We start from the raw sequence: 16,795 nt of genomic DNA, 5'->3' as shown, positions 1-16,795 counted from the left end.
GCTTGTTTGTCATATCTTCCACTTGAATATAAGGTCCAAGAGTCAGGAATCTGTCTTTTTACTGCTGAACGCCTAGTGTCAGCACAGGGTAATACCCGATAAATATTTATCTCTTTGAACAAACATTGGTAACAGAAAATTACTGTAAACAACATCAATATTCATCACTAAGGAGTTGGTTAAGTTAAATTTCATGTATCCATACAATTTCAAACTAACTAAAAAATGTATTTCTGTATATTTTTATGGGACTATCACTAAACTATATTATTAAGTGGGCCAAGTTAGATTTGGAACAATAAAGAGCATATAATATGCTCTTGTTTGGTGTAAAAAAGGAAAATGTAAACATGTGTGTATGCACTGAATGTATATATTGAATAAGGCCAATGTGTGTACTTAGCATTTCTGTAAGGATACGAAAAAAGCTGGTGATAGTTGCCTTTAGGGAGGAGGGTTTAACGTGTGAATGAAAAAGGAATGTTCTTAACTATATGCTCTTCAGTTTTTTAAATACATGCACTTGCCTAATTTTTTCAGTGAAAATTCTTCAACACTTGCATATAAAAATTATTGGCAAAATAAAATGAGAAATAGCTAACTTTTAAATCCCAATATTTGTTTAAATAGAACATGCCATTTCTGGATCATTTCCCATAAACTGGCATTTACTTTTCTTTCTGAATTTTACAAAACGGATGTTGATTATTCTATCAAAACTACAAGTATTGAGTTTGTTACAATTGTATAAATTGTGCCAAACATCAGCAATCCAAGACTAATGCTTTATATGGCTGGCTGAATGAAAACAACTCTTGAAGGCAGATAGTTTTAAATCAAAGACCTCAAAATTAACATGGCTAGTGGAAGACTATTCACATGCCAAGACAATCCAAAGTGACTCAGACTCCACAACAAACTCTAGAAACTGTAATGACCCTGTGAAGGAACTTGTGCCTGGTATTTATGTGAACTGGTTTCAATCATATACAGTGATCTAATTCATACTTACTTTTAAATGCGTTGGAAATTTTAACATACGTCATCGTCATCATTAGTAAACTCTAGCTCACTTGATTGGTATCACATGTCTTATTTCTAAATAAGGTACGTAGTTATTATTAGTCTGGCAGTATTAATTCTTCACTCCTTACCATCACTTATAAGGTTTGGTATAATTGATCTGCAGCCTCTCTACAAACTCATCTTGTACCCTTTCCTCTGGACTTATTCAAAGCCAACCCTGCCAGCCACCCTGCTTAACCTGAGCATGATTTTAAGGCCAAATGCTTGCTGTGTCTGTCCTCTGCTGGAAAACTCATTCCACCCCTAGGCCTCACCTAAATTGTCACTTGGTCAGAATGGCCTTCTGTGACCAGAGTGGGTTGCCCTCCGTTTTCTGTCACAAAACCTTCTTCGTTTCCTTCCTGATACCTCACTTTAGTTCTAATTGTTTCTTCTATTTATATGTTTATTGTCCATCTCTTCCATTAAACACAGGCTTGATGAGGGTAGAAATATCCTACTCATCCATGGGAAGACATAAGTATCTCCAGGATCTACTATGGTACCTGGCACGTGGTAGTTATCAAAAATATTTTTTTTTTCTGCTGAAAGATTGGAGATTTCCTTGAAGGCCAGGCGCTCTGTCATGTTACTATGTAACTGTACATAGAATTACACTCATTGGCACTCCCATAACTTCCCTTATGGGACAAGATTGGGAAGCCTGATGGGTAAAAGAGGCAAGCAAGCATTAGTCAAATGCCTGTCAGTGCTTCCTTGCTTCAGCTCTACCCAATTAGAAGAGTGGAACATGGCCCAAACAATATTACACACCCCAAAGAAACATCATCAGGAAACTTGATGGCCTTGATGTGTGTTTAGAAGTATACTGAGTACTTTTTAATCATCCCTCAAAACATAACACATTCTTGTACAGAAGGTTGATAATACAGACACTGGAACTATTTTCCAGATATCTCTTTTATTTGGGATGAATAAAAGGAAAACATTCGTTGTCCTGAAGAAGAACAATGCAGAAACAAAAACACTGAGTGCAGACACAAAGGGATGGCTTCTAACAGTATTATTCTAGCATGTGTGCTCAGCCGCACAAAGTATCACAGCTGTGTATGTTTCTGCCAAAGACCTTCCATCATTTTTACATCAACTGGTGAAATGTAGGGAAAAGAGCAATACAAGGTTTTCTAGTAGCTATTTGGTACCAACCAGCCCGAGGAAGGGAAGTCAGCACTGTATAAAAATATGTGATGATTAAGTAAGATCAGGCCAGTTTCTGCATTAGGATTTCAAAGACTGGTCAAAGACGTGGTGCTCATCGTTTTGAAGCTCAGTGTAGGTGAGCCTTAAGCTAGATGTATGATGTAGCTTCCTTCATTAGAGGAGCAACAGCCACAGGGTCAGGGACCACTGAGGCTGGGCCTAATTCAAGGATTCTGGTGAGGACTTCACATGATCATGAGATTTCTGCAGATCCCTCTGGTGGCTCCTATGACAGATGTTGGGCATTGATGAGGAAAAACTTGCATGGGCATCAGAAAGTCACTAAGGGGTTGGTGGTGGCTGCAGTGGCTGAGATGAAACAAGGTCACACAGCCTAAGAGGAGGTTCTTCACAAGTCCAGTTTATCAGAATGGGTCTTCTCCTGGAAGCTCTCACATTAAGCTAGCATCAAGCCTTGATTCCATAATGGTATGTGATCCCAGGTTTGAACATTTGAATGAATTTATGGCTCTCAAAATCATATTTTAATAATACACCCATCCAGAATGACTTTCTTTTGGAAACCTCACATCTATATATATAAAAGCCTAATATGCAAATTGTCTCCTCAGGAGTTTGACCGGGAGACTGGGAGTTGGATTGCTCACTATGACGTGTGCTAACCACCAGGGGTCGGCGTAGAATGAAGGAAGGCCCCGGCTGGTAGTCGGAAGGCCCCGATTGGCCCTGATCACTGGCCAGGCCTTGGGACCCTACTTGTGCACAAATTTTGTGCGCCAGGCCTCTAGTCTATTATATTTGGCAACTATTTATTTAGCTTGTTGTTATAGGTGGGGTTTATTATGAAATTGACTTGAAATATTGGTATTTGTTCCCTACTTAATGGCAAAGCAACAGTAAGTTTCACTATATTCCTTCTTTGAAAAATATAATCCTATTGCATTTTGTGTGTGAGAAACATTATCTTTAAGTCAACTGGATTTGTTGATAAACAGGTGAACGCTGAAAATAACCTCATGAAAGAGTAGAGTAATGCTTTGGATTTAAGCCTTAGCATCGGTATAATTACATGTGCCTTTAGAAAGAGAGTTATGTGAGCTTTCATTCCTTTGCTTCTGATCTCACAGCTGTTTACTTATTGCTGGATTATATGCTTTGCTGTTCAGCAATGGCCTGATTTTTATTCATTCATTGAACAAGTGTATGTTAATACAGGTTGATAGGTAGACAGATAGAATATAGATAGATGATAGATAGATAGATAGATATTCATACATACCATTTTTAGGTGCTCCTGGTGTTCAGAGAAGTTCTAAATACTTAGAAGGTTTTAGGATATATTCAGAGAGATGACACATATGACTGTAAAATATGGTAGGTAACAATGTAAAATTATTCCCAAAGTCTGACAGAAAGCACTTTCTATCTTATCATTCTCAAGAAAAGGCTGTGTTTGGGTAGATGGACTCCTTTTTAAAATTCACATGCCTGATACACCCCCACAAATGCAAGTAAGCCTCCTAATGAGGGCATGTTATACTGGTTGAGAATCATTTTGCCAAATTTTTCAACTTTTGGGAGTGTTTTAATGTATGATCGGTGTAGAGGACAGAAAATCTATTGAATGCCATCAAACAACAGATATTTATTCCTCACCTATTCTGGTCTAGGCACTGCTACTATTATAAATCAGATTATCACTCCCTTGTTTCAAATTCTGCCAGGGATTTCATAGACTTTTCAAGAACATCTGTCTTTGTACTCTGGTCTCGAAGGTCCAGCATGACCTGGCTCCAGCATCATCTGGCTCCAAGCCAACTTTTTCGGCCTCATCTCATGCCTGTTTCTACTTTACTCACCACAGACAGTAACACAGACCTTGTCCACAATGGGGACTTTGCTTTATTTCCTCTGTCTGGAATTTGTTTTTATCCCAGCCTTCACCTCAATGTCTTTTTCTTATCCTTCAAGTCTCAGCTTAAATGTTACATCCTCGGAGAGTTCTCTGTTGATGAGTCTATAAAATATCTTTCATCCTCTGATGTTCTCTTTAACATTATCAGATATATTTCAGTGAAAGCATTTCACAGCATTCATTTGGTCTCTTTATGCATTTAGTATTAATTCTCCCCCACTGCCCAGGTTGTGAGCTTCATAAATGCAGTGTAATTCTTATTATTTGTGGTATCTTGAGACTCTTTGCCCAATAAATAGAATTTGATCAATGATCAGTAATTATTTGATGAGGGAGTATATGGATGAAAGATATTTAGACAGGTCCAATTTGAGATGGAAAGGAGAATTCAAATTGTAAGTTGAATTTCGTTATCATAGAAGCACACAGTGCAAGCATAGCCCTCAACATTGTCTCTGAGGTGAGAGATAACACTGATTCTTAATTGAACTTGGAAGAAAGAAGCAGAGGGGAGAGGTTGGAAAGACAGACAGTGATCACTGAAATAAAAAGGAAACCATGGACCTGCATTGTCATCAATGCCTAAGGACAAACCTTCCAGATGAAAGGGAGAAGTTGGCAAAGTCCAAAACTTCACAAAGTCCAAGGAAAATGGGCATTAAGAAAAGTCCATTGAATTCTGATCAGGGACATCACTAGTGATTTTTGAATGCTCCATTTCAGTGGATGGATGAGAATATGAAATTTTTAGAGATTACCAAGGATCCTGGAACCCTGGGCATCAATGAGAGTAAAAGTAAGTAAGAGGTAGAGAGGGTAATAAAGGTAAGTTAAGATCTTTTTAATGGCAGAAAAGATCTGTTCACATTGAAAAAGCCAAGACACCAAAGGCTACAAAGAGCATAATAGTCAATATATTGCTGAAGGGGGAGGATGGAAATGAAAACTCCAGGGTAGGAATGCAGCACAAATGTGAAAGATGGTCAAGTATATATGGGAAGAAGATGGGTCACCCAGTGAAAAATAACAGTAGTACAGGCAAAAATGGGCCAGGGTACTTTTCTGTAATGGATCTAAATTCGTGTTCTGGAAGCGTGGTGTCTGGGCCATTATTATCAGGATCACTTCTGGTGCTTGTTAAAAATACAGGTTTCTGAGATGCACCCAGACTTACTAAATTAGAATCTTTTGGTATGATGCCTGGGAGTCTGCATTTAATCAATACCCTGGAGTGTTGCGTATACATTCCAAAGTCTGAAAAGCACTCGTAGTGGAACATAGGTAATTGTATCTCCCATGGAGCTCAGCTAAGCAGTGCTGTGCAGTCGTGTTATTACACTGAGGTTTCCGTGTATGCTTGGGGTCCCTTGTGGGAGGGACCAGAGGGGGATCCAAGTTTTGTGAGGTCTGAAGCTTAAACAACATATGGGGCCGTTTTAAGGGGAAAGAAACCTAAAGAATTAGAAGTACAATCTTAAGTTAAACACATGAATATTTATTTGGAATGGGAAAGAAATTTAAATTATTAATTATAGAAGATGGCATATCATAAAATCCAGAAAAATAACATTAATAATTAACTGTCTGACATACTTTTTCTACAGTTTTTGGTCGCTTAGTGTCTTCATATGACAACTATTTGGCACTATCACATTTGGTACAGACAATGGAAAAGATCATTGTTTATTGAAATTGGTAATTTCGATAGAACTTCCTTTTTAAAATGTAGATGGTCGTGATGCATAAGGCACTCAAATTTACATACAAAAGACAGAGGCACAGTGCACATAACTACAAACACAAGAATTCTGAATAATTCTATTTTCTGTGTCCCATAAAGAAAAAAAAAGAAAAATGGTGTGGTGCATTTATAATTATATATGCTGAATTGAGTATATCCTTGATAGGAGAGAATTTCTGTTTTGACTAGGTGTCAATGAAGATTGAATCCTACATTTGAAATTTTTCATATCTGATGATAGAAAAAATGTCAAACTAGCTTTTGACTTCTCCACTACCTGCCTATTTCTGGAGCTGGCCACTATAGGAGATGTTTACATCGCAATGTGTCTTTTGGTCCTGCACCTTCATGACACCATGCTTGGTGAGTTGACACCAAGGGTGAAATAATTCCTGGAAGACATTTCTACACCAGGGAGCTAGCAATAATGCACTTCTACAGGGAAGTGCCTGTAAACCATATACATATATACCACAGCACCCCTGATTTAATTTCCTGTTAGTTAGACCTCCAAAATGCATGTAATTCCTCCAAAGTCAGGCAACATAAAGGGAAGCTGAAGAAGGCAGGGTCCACTGTAGCCGGTTTGGCTCTCATATCAGTATTTCTCTCTCTCTGTCTCCCTTTCTCTCCCCTTCTCTCTTTCTGTCTCTCCTCTTCCCCTCCCTCTCCTCTCCTTCTCTTTCATTCTCTCTTAAAAAAATGAATGGAAAATAGTATCCTCGGGTGAGAATTAACAAAAAAAAAAGAATGTATGATGCTGGCAATGCATTATTATCTGCCCCTCCCAGGGCCAAGGAAGGGCCTGAGCAAGGGAGGACCTGAAACTTCAACTTCATTCTCTGGACAGCAAACTTCTTGTGAATCAAAGAGAAACACGGATTGGAGATCGTCTTTCCTCTTATGTTTTTAACATTACAACATGTTGTGTGTGCTTTTTTTACTAGAAAAATTAATGTACTCAGCATATCTAAATTGTCCCTTTCCAGGCAGGGTTATTGACAACAGATGTTTCCATTACAGTATGCTTCCCTGGCAAGGCTCCCTATTGCAGTCATTCCTAGAAAATTGCTCACTCCCTTCCCTGTTCCATAACCTATTGATCGGTCGAGTGATCTATCAATCTATCTTTTTTTAATTACAGAGTTGCAGATTGGAGTTTGTTGTTTCATTTAGCTCATGAAACTGGGCAAGGGGTGTGGTGGAGATAGAGGAGCCCTTAAGGGATAGAAAAGGCCACCACATCAGGCATCAGAACCTGAGTTCTGATCCCTGCTCAGCTTATAATTTGCTAAGTGACTTGAAAGGGAACTAATTTCCCTTCTGGCCTTTGAGCAACTCAGCAAGTCAATAAACATGTCGGGCAAAGTCAGTGGTTTCTAGGAGTCCAAGGGTTCTGCAGAGGTGCCTCAAGAGTGGTTCAGCCCTCATTCTTGCTCTCTTCCTGTTTTATGTGCTAGATTAGAGTTTGTTTCAAGATTTTTGTCTCAAAATGGTTGTACTATGGGGGGAAAAAAAGAAGCCCCTTTTTTATTTATTTTTTATTCTTTTAGAAAAGTTGTCCCAAATGTTTGAAATGACCTAGGAAGCTTTAATTCCATCAAAGAGCTCAGAATTTGAATTTGTTCCAAGTTTCTTTAGAATCCTACTGCATTGAAAGACATTATTCTACACCAGTGGTAAGCAACCTTGTCTACACGTTAGGATCATTTGGGAACTTTTAAAAATGCTGACGCCTGGGTCCTACCATTGTGACTGTTATTTAATTGACCTGAGCATAGAGATTTTTGAATAGCTCCTCAGAGGTCTCTGATGGGCATCAGGATTTAGAACCCATAGTGGAAATAATGACTGAATTCTGACAAGTTCTAACAACCTGTGTATGAAAGAAAATGTAAAAGTGTGCTATCCATCTCCCCAGTCTCTTATAGATATTTATTGAACATGGCATTTCTGTTCTACAGCTAAGCTATGTAATGCTCTCATTGGTTGGGGCGAATGTCAGAGGAAAGACAGCTGGTGTGGGGCGATATCTCTAGCTCCTGGACACTCATGTGTGAAGAACTCCTTGCTGTTCATCGTACCCACAAGAATCAGGGACTGCTATTCTTGTCCTTCTCCTGCCACATACCCTGTAGCCATGCACAAGTGGGTCAGCTTCTCTAGTCTTAAACCAGGTTATTCATAAAACTAGTTGGTTGGAATCAAAGAACATTTCAGATATGGTTCCAAGATTCTGTGATCATCTCCTTAACTTACAGAATATAATTTCATAGAAAATCAAGGCTTAGTTTCCTTCAGACTGATATGGCATCTTTTTTTCTCTTCTAATTGAACTTTGTAAAAGGGCCAGTAAGTGATGACTTTGTGTTCCTATGTTGTTGCAATACAGCCCTGACCTAGAGAATTGTAAGGAGCTGAGTTACTAAATAGAGATTTTCTTGCAGCATGAACCTCACAGCTGAGTTGGGAAACCAGTGCTTTGGGAACCTCCAGTAGAAGTTTGCAAAGATACAAATAAGAACTTCCCTGGTGTTTGGCTTCAACTTTTGTGCACCCCCAAACAGCAGCAGATGTCATAGTGGATGGGAAATCATTCATTCATTCATCATTTATACATTTATTTCTTCACTTATTCATTCCAGGCACATGTACTTAAACATATCCTCATACTAGGGCCTGGTTTCACTCTTAGGGTCATGTTCAGAAATGAGACAGACATCATAGAGACCTCTAGTAACTCTAAGTAAGAATTCGCTTGGTTTTTTAAGTGGAATGCCTCAAGGCCTTGAGTTCTGGGGGGGAGTGTGGAGGGGGTGATTTTACACATCCATTTTAATGATTATCTGAAAACCATAAAGTAATCATATTCTGAACTACCTGGAAAATGACCTAATAACCAAGGATGTGATTTTGGGGCCCACACTTTGTCATCAAAGTACACTTGGTCACTCTGGTATCTCATGTCACTAATTTAATTGCCATTGAGTAAGATGAAAATAAACAGAGGTGGGTCTTATTCTTAGGGAATGAAGTGTGCCTACCTGAGGACCAAATGGAGTAAAAATCCCCAAGTAAAGGTTGTGTGGTAATTTGAACGGAGAAACTCAGTAGAGGCCCTGTTGTTACATGGTTCATGGCCGAGGAGGGATGATATGCTCATCAGACGCTGCGCTGAAGTCTGTGGTACCACACTATGCACTTTAGTTTTAGCAAATCACCTTCCTTTGTAGTAGTCAGTTCTTTCCCATTTTGAATGATACATGTGGTAGCTTTGTTTGGATTTAATTTTAAATTTTGGTGTGGTTTTATAATTTTATGGAAGTGATCATTTTACTCAGATTTGTGTTGGTACCTAATTTGTGTCGACAGCAGGGATTTGGGAAAGCATCCTTACTTTAAAGGAGGTTGGCATATTACTTACTATTGGCAAATATTGTTCTGACTTATCTCACTCTACTGTGATCACTGTTTAACTAGTTCATTTCTTCCATTAGCCTGCAAGCTCCTGGAAGACATGCTTACACTTTCTTTGACTTTGAACCTCCTTTCTGTTTATTAAATAAATGAGTTGATTGATGCCAATTAGAATTGTCTGACTCATAAAGACTAAATTTAATGGTAGTGAGTTCTCTGTCAAGGGAAGCATGTAAGCCCAGGCTATTACATATTGTTAACTATTCCTGAGTCAGGTGAGGTTTAATCTGAGTGCCCATCAACACTCCTTTGAACTTTGGAATAGGGGGATGATCAAAATTGTTACTTTTGCCACTGACTTTCTGGCAATTAAGAATGATTGCATTTGAGCCCTAGCTGGTTTGGCTCAGTGGATAGTGTCAGCCGAGTCCTGGGTTTGATTCCAGTCAAGGGCACATGCCGGGGTTGCAGACTCAACCCTCAGTAGGGACTGTGCTGGAGGCAGCCAATTGATGTTTCTATCTCTCTCTCCCTCTCCCTTCCTCTCTGAAATCAATAAAAAAATACTTTAAAAAAAAGAATGATTGCATTTTAGGTCATTATCCCCCAAATAAATTGCCTGAATGTTGTTATTATAGCACTGCAGTAAACTGCTGGGGTGATTTCATTGCCTCAGACAAATTCCAAATTTACTTCTAAGACTTTAATAGATCTTGGGTGTCTCCCTCATAAAGATGTTGGATTCTAAGAGACCTTTCGAATGGCTTCCTGGGGTCCCTTCCCTCCCAGGATACATGTGTATATGGAAGGTTACACACATCATGAGAGATGGCTGTGTGAACAGAGAGGGCTGAAGCGACTGTGCAGAGGAGCCACTTTTGTCCAGAGGGTAGAAATGTACGGACAGCAGCCAGCCATATCTCTCCATCAGTTGATTTTTTTGCCTTTCTTTTTTTTCTTTCCCCCTCTCAGCAGTTTAACGTGAGTGCTTCTGTCCCACTTCGTTTATTTCAGATGCCTCAGGAACAGTACACACACCACCGGAGCACCATGCCCAGCTCCGGGGGGCCACAGGTGTACAAAGTGGGGATTTACGGCTGGCGGAAAAGATGCCTGTATTTCTTTGTCCTGCTGCTGATGATTTTAATACTGGTGAACTTGGCCATGACCATCTGGATTCTCAAAGTCATGAACTTCACAATCGTAAGTAAAAACCACCCAAGTTTCTTTACCTCTCCTTGTGGGGGAGGGACCTGTGGGGTGAGGAGGAACATAGAAAAGCAGTGATCATAGGATTAAAAATGCCCGGCAACCTAGTGTCTTGGTTAAAAAAAATTTTTTTTTTGTTCAAATGACACGGGAAGATGGACTTCTATCTCCTCTCAGTTCCTTGGGGGCCGGTTATCCAGTTTAGAGGCATCTCCTCCTTTATGGCCTCCTATATGCGTTCGCTCATTCTGATAACTATTCTGTTTCCTGTAGTTTACAAGCACTTTGAGTAATTGATGCAGGAGGAAATATGGGATAAATTCAAAGTGTTAAGTTTTCCCTAATTTTAGTAATGATTATGAAAGGGTTTGTGAGGTAGAGGGTTGAAACCTCGGGAGGAAATTAGACTTTGGGGGTTATCTAAGAATTTTAAGGGTTTGTGCCAGGTATCCCATTACTATGGTTAATCGGGAGTCTCCTTGATGTTTTGGGAGGGCATTCTCTTTGCCACCACCGGGGTGAGAAGGAAATAAGAGGAACAGAGCCATGTTTCATTTTTTAAGAACTTATTGTTTATGCTGCTTTGAAAGACATTTCGCTGTTGGTACTGAGGGCTACTCTGCTGATTGAATATTCACTTGTTGAAGTTCAAATTAAAAGAAAATCTTGGCAAAATCATTTCTGAAGTTATTCTGAGGTGGTGTGTTTTGTTTTGTTTTTCCTAGAGATTTCCTGGCCATTCTAGCAAGATAAGTAATATATTCGTAAGGGTGTAGAGGGCACCAATCGGCTGCCCTTAGAATCCTTTCTTGTGATGTCAAAAGTCTAATTAGATTTGCAAAAATAAACAAACAAATAAATAAATAAATAATTCTCATTTGATAAAGCAAAGTGACCATAACACAATGAACAGTCAAGTTTGCGTGTGACATTCCCAAATAGGAGAGTGGATATTTGCCTTTTCTGATTGATCAAGGTCCTTTTTATCCTTAACATGCTATGGGCAGTCACACTCCTTGGCCTGGGCAGTAACTTCTGCTTCAGCTGCTTTTCCTGTCTTTCCTGCCTCCCGGAACCTTTCCTGGGGCCCCTCAGCTCCTTTCTGCATCTGTTATTCTACTTATCACTCTGGATAATAATTTTTGCATGTGTTTCCCATGCAGACTGAACTTTGAGAAGAGCAAGGGCTGCATTTTTCTCTGGGTGCCTTTATTCATCACGAATGGAAGGGTTGCATGGTGCTTAATTAGGACTTAATTAGGATCCCATAAACCAAGGTCAGAGACACTGCTTCAGGCATCAGAACGGTTCACTCTAATGCTTGTCGTTAAAGCTAGGAAACTATCTGATAAAAAGAGTTACCTTGATTTTACACATTTCTTTCTTGAGGAAAAAATAGTTCAATTCTTTGAAAAATAGAGAAAGTCTTTGGTATTGCAACATGAAGTTTGGAAGAGGATACGGGTCAGTGTCCATGGGATTGTAGGGGTTCAAGGTAATTTACTCTGGACTAGGGGAGCACATTAGCTTCTGTTTCCGAATTAGACGCGGCAGACACTTTGTGAACTTGGACTTACTTTCTTTACAGACAAAGAGAATTCAGAGAAGGGTTTTAAGCAGACTAGAGAGATGTGATCGGATTTGTGGTCTAGACACTTGCTCAGGGGAGGATGCAATATAATGGGGGAATTTTCTCAGAGTTTAGGGCTCTGAAGACCAAGTCTGGGACCACTTGTTCTTAAGTCTTTGTGCCTGTAATTGCCAATTGTTGATGTTCATGTTGTGTGGTGTTTTGATTTGAGGTTTACAAACTTGTAAAATGGAAAAGCTTCTGAATTGCCATATTAAATAAGGGAAGCCTGAAGGCTGGGTAGGAGAATGGACAATAAAGATTCAAAAGAAATTTAAAGGGATGGCATTGACACATCTGACCATGTACTGGTTGGAGGTGGGAGCTGAGGTATTGGAAGACATTCTGGAATTCTCCCAAGTTGTTGCTGGTGAGATGGTTGGGTCATGGGACCCCCAAAAAACAGGATAGAATGCCTTACCTTCCCCCTGGAGCTGTGCTGAAACTCCTATATGCCCTGAACTCCCTATTTTGGGATATTTTTGTTATTTTTACCTAGTTTGGCATGAAGTTAATTTATAGAACCTGAAAGACTTAGGAGTGAGTGTGGTGAATATGAACTCAAACGCTGATAAATGTGATATTATACTAATGTGGCTTTTGAAGTGTGTTTAATCTGGCCAGCCTAATAATGAGAGGTCCATGCAAATGTAAATTGAGTGACAATTCATTCTGAGAGTGTGTGAACTTAGGGAGTAATACGACATTAAAGTAATAATCTATATGAAATAGGCTATTTCCCATAGTTAAGGAAATTGATTGCCAAAGTTGAGAGTTCTTAGAGCTTTACCAAACCAAGTACTTACTGGGGTGAGAATAATGCCATTATTAGCTATAATCAGTGCTTTATAACAGTAATGCATTTGTGCAAATAGAGCTGAAGTGTCGGAAAATTGGTCTTTCCCTGCAACTTCAGAGCATATGTTCCCATCCATCACAGTGTAAAACATATCCTTTTAGAATTATAATTCTATTCCACAAATAATCATTTAGTACTGACCGTGAAGATCTTAAAAATGAAGGAGGTATTAACCAGTGTTACATTGGAGCAAAGGAAAACAACGAGATGACAGTCCAGCGTTTTCGGCAGGGATTTAAAAATGTTGCCAATAGGAAAGAGTGATCATTTTGTACATCTGGAGTATTCAATAATGTGGGACTTGGGAAAGCTCACTCTATCATCAAACCCTCTGAGTAACAATGAACCAAGAGAATGATGTCATCTGACCGTGTTCGTGAGGACTTGGCAATGTACCCAAGATCGGATATCCAGAATTTTCTGTCGTCAGGCTTGCATTCCGTGCCATCCCCAAGGATGTATGCTGGAAGACTCCTTCCATTATAACCATCTGGACAAACGTCCAACCAAGTTTTCTTTGTCCCAGATGTAAGTCAGAAGAAAAATGAGGTTGTCCTCCTGGGCTCTTAACAGGATATTGTGGTGTTCGTTTTGAGGCAGGAGAGCAAGGTTGCACTTTTCTGCTCAGTTTTCCCCCATGTGGGGGAGTGTGCAGTTTACTTATACTGTAAACACCCATAAATCGGCCCATCCTAGTTCAGCACAGCCTGTGCTGTTCTGAGGAACTAACATTTATTACGTGTCTGTTCTGTGCTGGTCACTGTGCTCGGCATTTAAAATATCTCATTTAAATGTCAAAACAACTCTACAGATGAGGGATTATTATCTCCATGGTAGTAAAAGGAAACCCAGGGCTGAGAAGTGGTTGACTTCCTGAAAGATTCACAGCGAGTAAGTCAAAGAACTGGTGCTTGGCTTCAAAGCCCAAGCCTTCCCACCACACTGCGCCCCTCCCCCTAATTGCTACAATGATCTGGCTTGACTAAACTCTGAAGCTGGCAAAATCGTCCATTGTCTTTATTGCCCACCTGTGTCACCCAATCACGAATGTCTTTCCCACCTGAGGAATCCACGGACATTTCCTGCCTAGAGTAGTTTCCTGGTCTTTCTGAATGTTCAGTTCTTATCTCACTTCTCCTGGCCCCGTAGCTGATGATTTCTGTCTTCCCACTGTCTCCACCTTCTGTTTTATGACCTTGTTGTGTTAATGTGAACATTTAATGTAAACTTAATACTAATATCTGTGTCTTAGGCTGGTGTGATAGCTGTCAGCTAATTCACGATAAGCATTTACAGCAGCCTCTGACGCAGAGGAACACTCAAAAGTTAGCAACAGAAAGTCACGAGCCAGCCTACACCACAGCGTAGTGGTTAAGGGCCCAGATTCCGGAGACAGATGTCCTAGCTGCAAACTTGCTTTCTGCTACTTTGGCAAGTTTCTCAACCTCTCTGTGCTGCAATCTTCTGGGAGTAATAGCAATACCTACCTATTCATAGGTTGGATGTAAAATGTAAATGAGGTAATGAATGCAAAGTGCTTGGAATGGAGCCTGGCACATAGTAGGTGCTTTCTGTGGCGTATTTGCTCCCAGCATCGTCATCAGTTATTGAAGGCTCATTTTGGGCCAGGCACTATGCTATTGCCATTAATAAGCATCACCTAACCTAATCCTCAGGCAGATAGGCACTGTGAGGAGACCAGCTTCACACGGCAGGAGAGAGGCTCAGCGTCTTGATTTGAGGTCTCACCACTCTAACGTGGTACAGTAGAGATTGGAATCTCAGCAGTCTGATTCTGGAGCCTGGTCTGTTAGCCAGTTTGATAAATTGTGGGCAGTGCAGAAAGCCCCAGCATGAGTGTCAGGGAACTGGATGCTGAGGCAGCCGTGAACTACACCACCTTGTTCTTCTGGGGCTCCGTATAGAAATGAATGTGTTGACCTAGGTGCCCTTTAAGACTGTAAGGCATCTTCCTGTTAGGACACTATGGTTTAGTCTTTGGGGCTCTGCCTTGACCGAGTGAGAGCTTCTGCTTCTGCCAATGCATTCTAGCAGCCCAGACCAAAGAACTTGACCTCGAAGACCTCCCCAATACTATAGTATTGATCATCTATGTCATCATTTAGTAAAAGTGGTTAATAAGTGGCAAAACGTAAAAGGCATGGGAACTATCAATAGGTGGCACAATCTGTTAGGCCAGTGAGTGTGAAATCATTTGTTGTTAGATGAAATAGGAGCCTGAGCAGTCACCTCACTGGGAATCCTCACTTTGCCCAGGACTGAAGCAAAGTAGATAGATAGCAAGGTTGCCTGACCCAGCTTCAGCACCCCAACCATCCTGGGAACTTCTCAGGAGAAGGCATTGTGTTCTCTTCACTTTGTAGCCCCAACCTAGTGCCTGGTATTTGGTTGGCTTCCATGTGTGTGTCAGTTGCCTTTGTGCAGACCACATAAATCAAATAATGGATGTCAAGTATCTGGTCAGTGTCAGACACATGGTAGTTCCTCGGTAAAGTGTACCTGTCTATACCCATGTTTCATAGATCCACTAACTTCTCTTTCTCTTTCCTTCATCAAAATGACAAAATTCAAACCACTGAACTTGAGGTTATGGAAAAAATGAATGTCCACTTGTTTAAGAAAAACTTCTACAGAACTTACTTCATAATTTTCCACATAATCCTCATAAAACCCCCACCAGGTACACACATTTTACAGATGGGGAAGCAGAGGCTTCGAGAAGTGCAGCCACTCCCCCAAGGTCACGCTGCCAGGAGCCATGAAACTGGGATCCGGTCACAGGGAGTCTGACCCCAGAGCCCAGGCTCTTGATCAGGACACCACGCTGCCCGTTTTCCAAGTGTGATTTTTCATAAAGACAAATTGGATTTGTTCAGTGCTGTGTCAAAGACATGATTTATTTACCCTGCAGTGAGATGAAGATCCGCTGAGGGTCAGAGGAAGGCATTCTAATACTTGTAAATTGGACACATTGTAAAACAGTAAAAGCCAGAGGGAATGACCAGTGTGTTCCATGGCTCCAGACAGTTATACAGTGTCTGTTTGGGGAAGGCTCAAGGTATTGTGACCCGTCAAACTAACTCAAGTAGAGGGGAGTGAGAGTACCCATGCCCAGGCGGGGGAGAGGGCTGTCATGGGAGCCTAGGGCATGGATGCCTGGGACCTGGAGCATGTCAGGAACCAAGGCTCCTTGGGGATGTCCACCCTCCGGCTTTCCTGGACCACAGGGCATTAATCTTGCCCTGGAACATTCTTTTCTGCTTGAAGGTCAGGTTACCTATACCCTCGCTGAGTTACCGATTAACTTCCTGTGTTTACTCAGGTTTTCTTCTTCCTTTCAACGTCAGCATGCATCTAGCTGCCTTTGACCTTCCCTGAATAATGACCTTTCCATTTCAGCTCTCACCTCTAGTGGTCCCAGTCTCCTGTTACCCAGGTGCATTGGCCCACATCACATTGTTGCTTGCTGGACTGACCACAGACCCAGGGAGAGGCCATTAGCTGCATCCCGGGAGGATGAAGCCATGTGGTTCTGAGAATCCTGCTCCTTGAGCAGCCAGCTAGGACTTACCCCCAGTAGAGAGGTCACTCGCAAGTAGTATCCACAGACTCACTCGCCAATAGTGTCCACATTTGATTTCTTATAAACGTTGTCCTTTTTAAGCTTTTCTCTTCTCATTTATTCTCCAAAGCCCCACCAGTTTAGCTGACATTTTGTGTTTTGCTGTAGCTGATGCCATGCAGTGGTAGTGGGTT

At 40.8% G+C, this 16,795-nt stretch overlaps 1 protein-coding gene across 1 annotated transcript in view; it reads left to right on the top strand.

The window, feature by feature from the left end:
• Window positions 1-16,795, top strand: part of SGCD (sarcoglycan delta) — a 315,741-nt gene that overhangs the window by 10,898 nt on the left and 288,048 nt on the right. The window contains exon 2 of the mRNA XM_070414525.1: window positions 10,335-10,523. Within this exon, the coding sequence (XP_070270626.1) occupies window positions 10,335-10,523 (189 nt within the window). The remainder of the gene's footprint in view (window positions 1-10,334; window positions 10,524-16,795) is intronic.

Source organism: Myotis yumanensis, unplaced genomic scaffold (genome assembly GCF_028538775.1).
Source record: "Myotis yumanensis isolate MYYU_CA2020_CCGP unplaced genomic scaffold, mMyoYum1.0.hap1 SCAF_5, whole genome shotgun sequence".
Lineage (NCBI taxonomy): Eukaryota > Metazoa > Chordata > Mammalia > Chiroptera > Vespertilionidae > Myotis > Myotis yumanensis.
The sequence above is the reverse complement of the archived record's forward strand: the minus strand, read 5'-3'. Positions and strand labels throughout refer to the sequence as shown.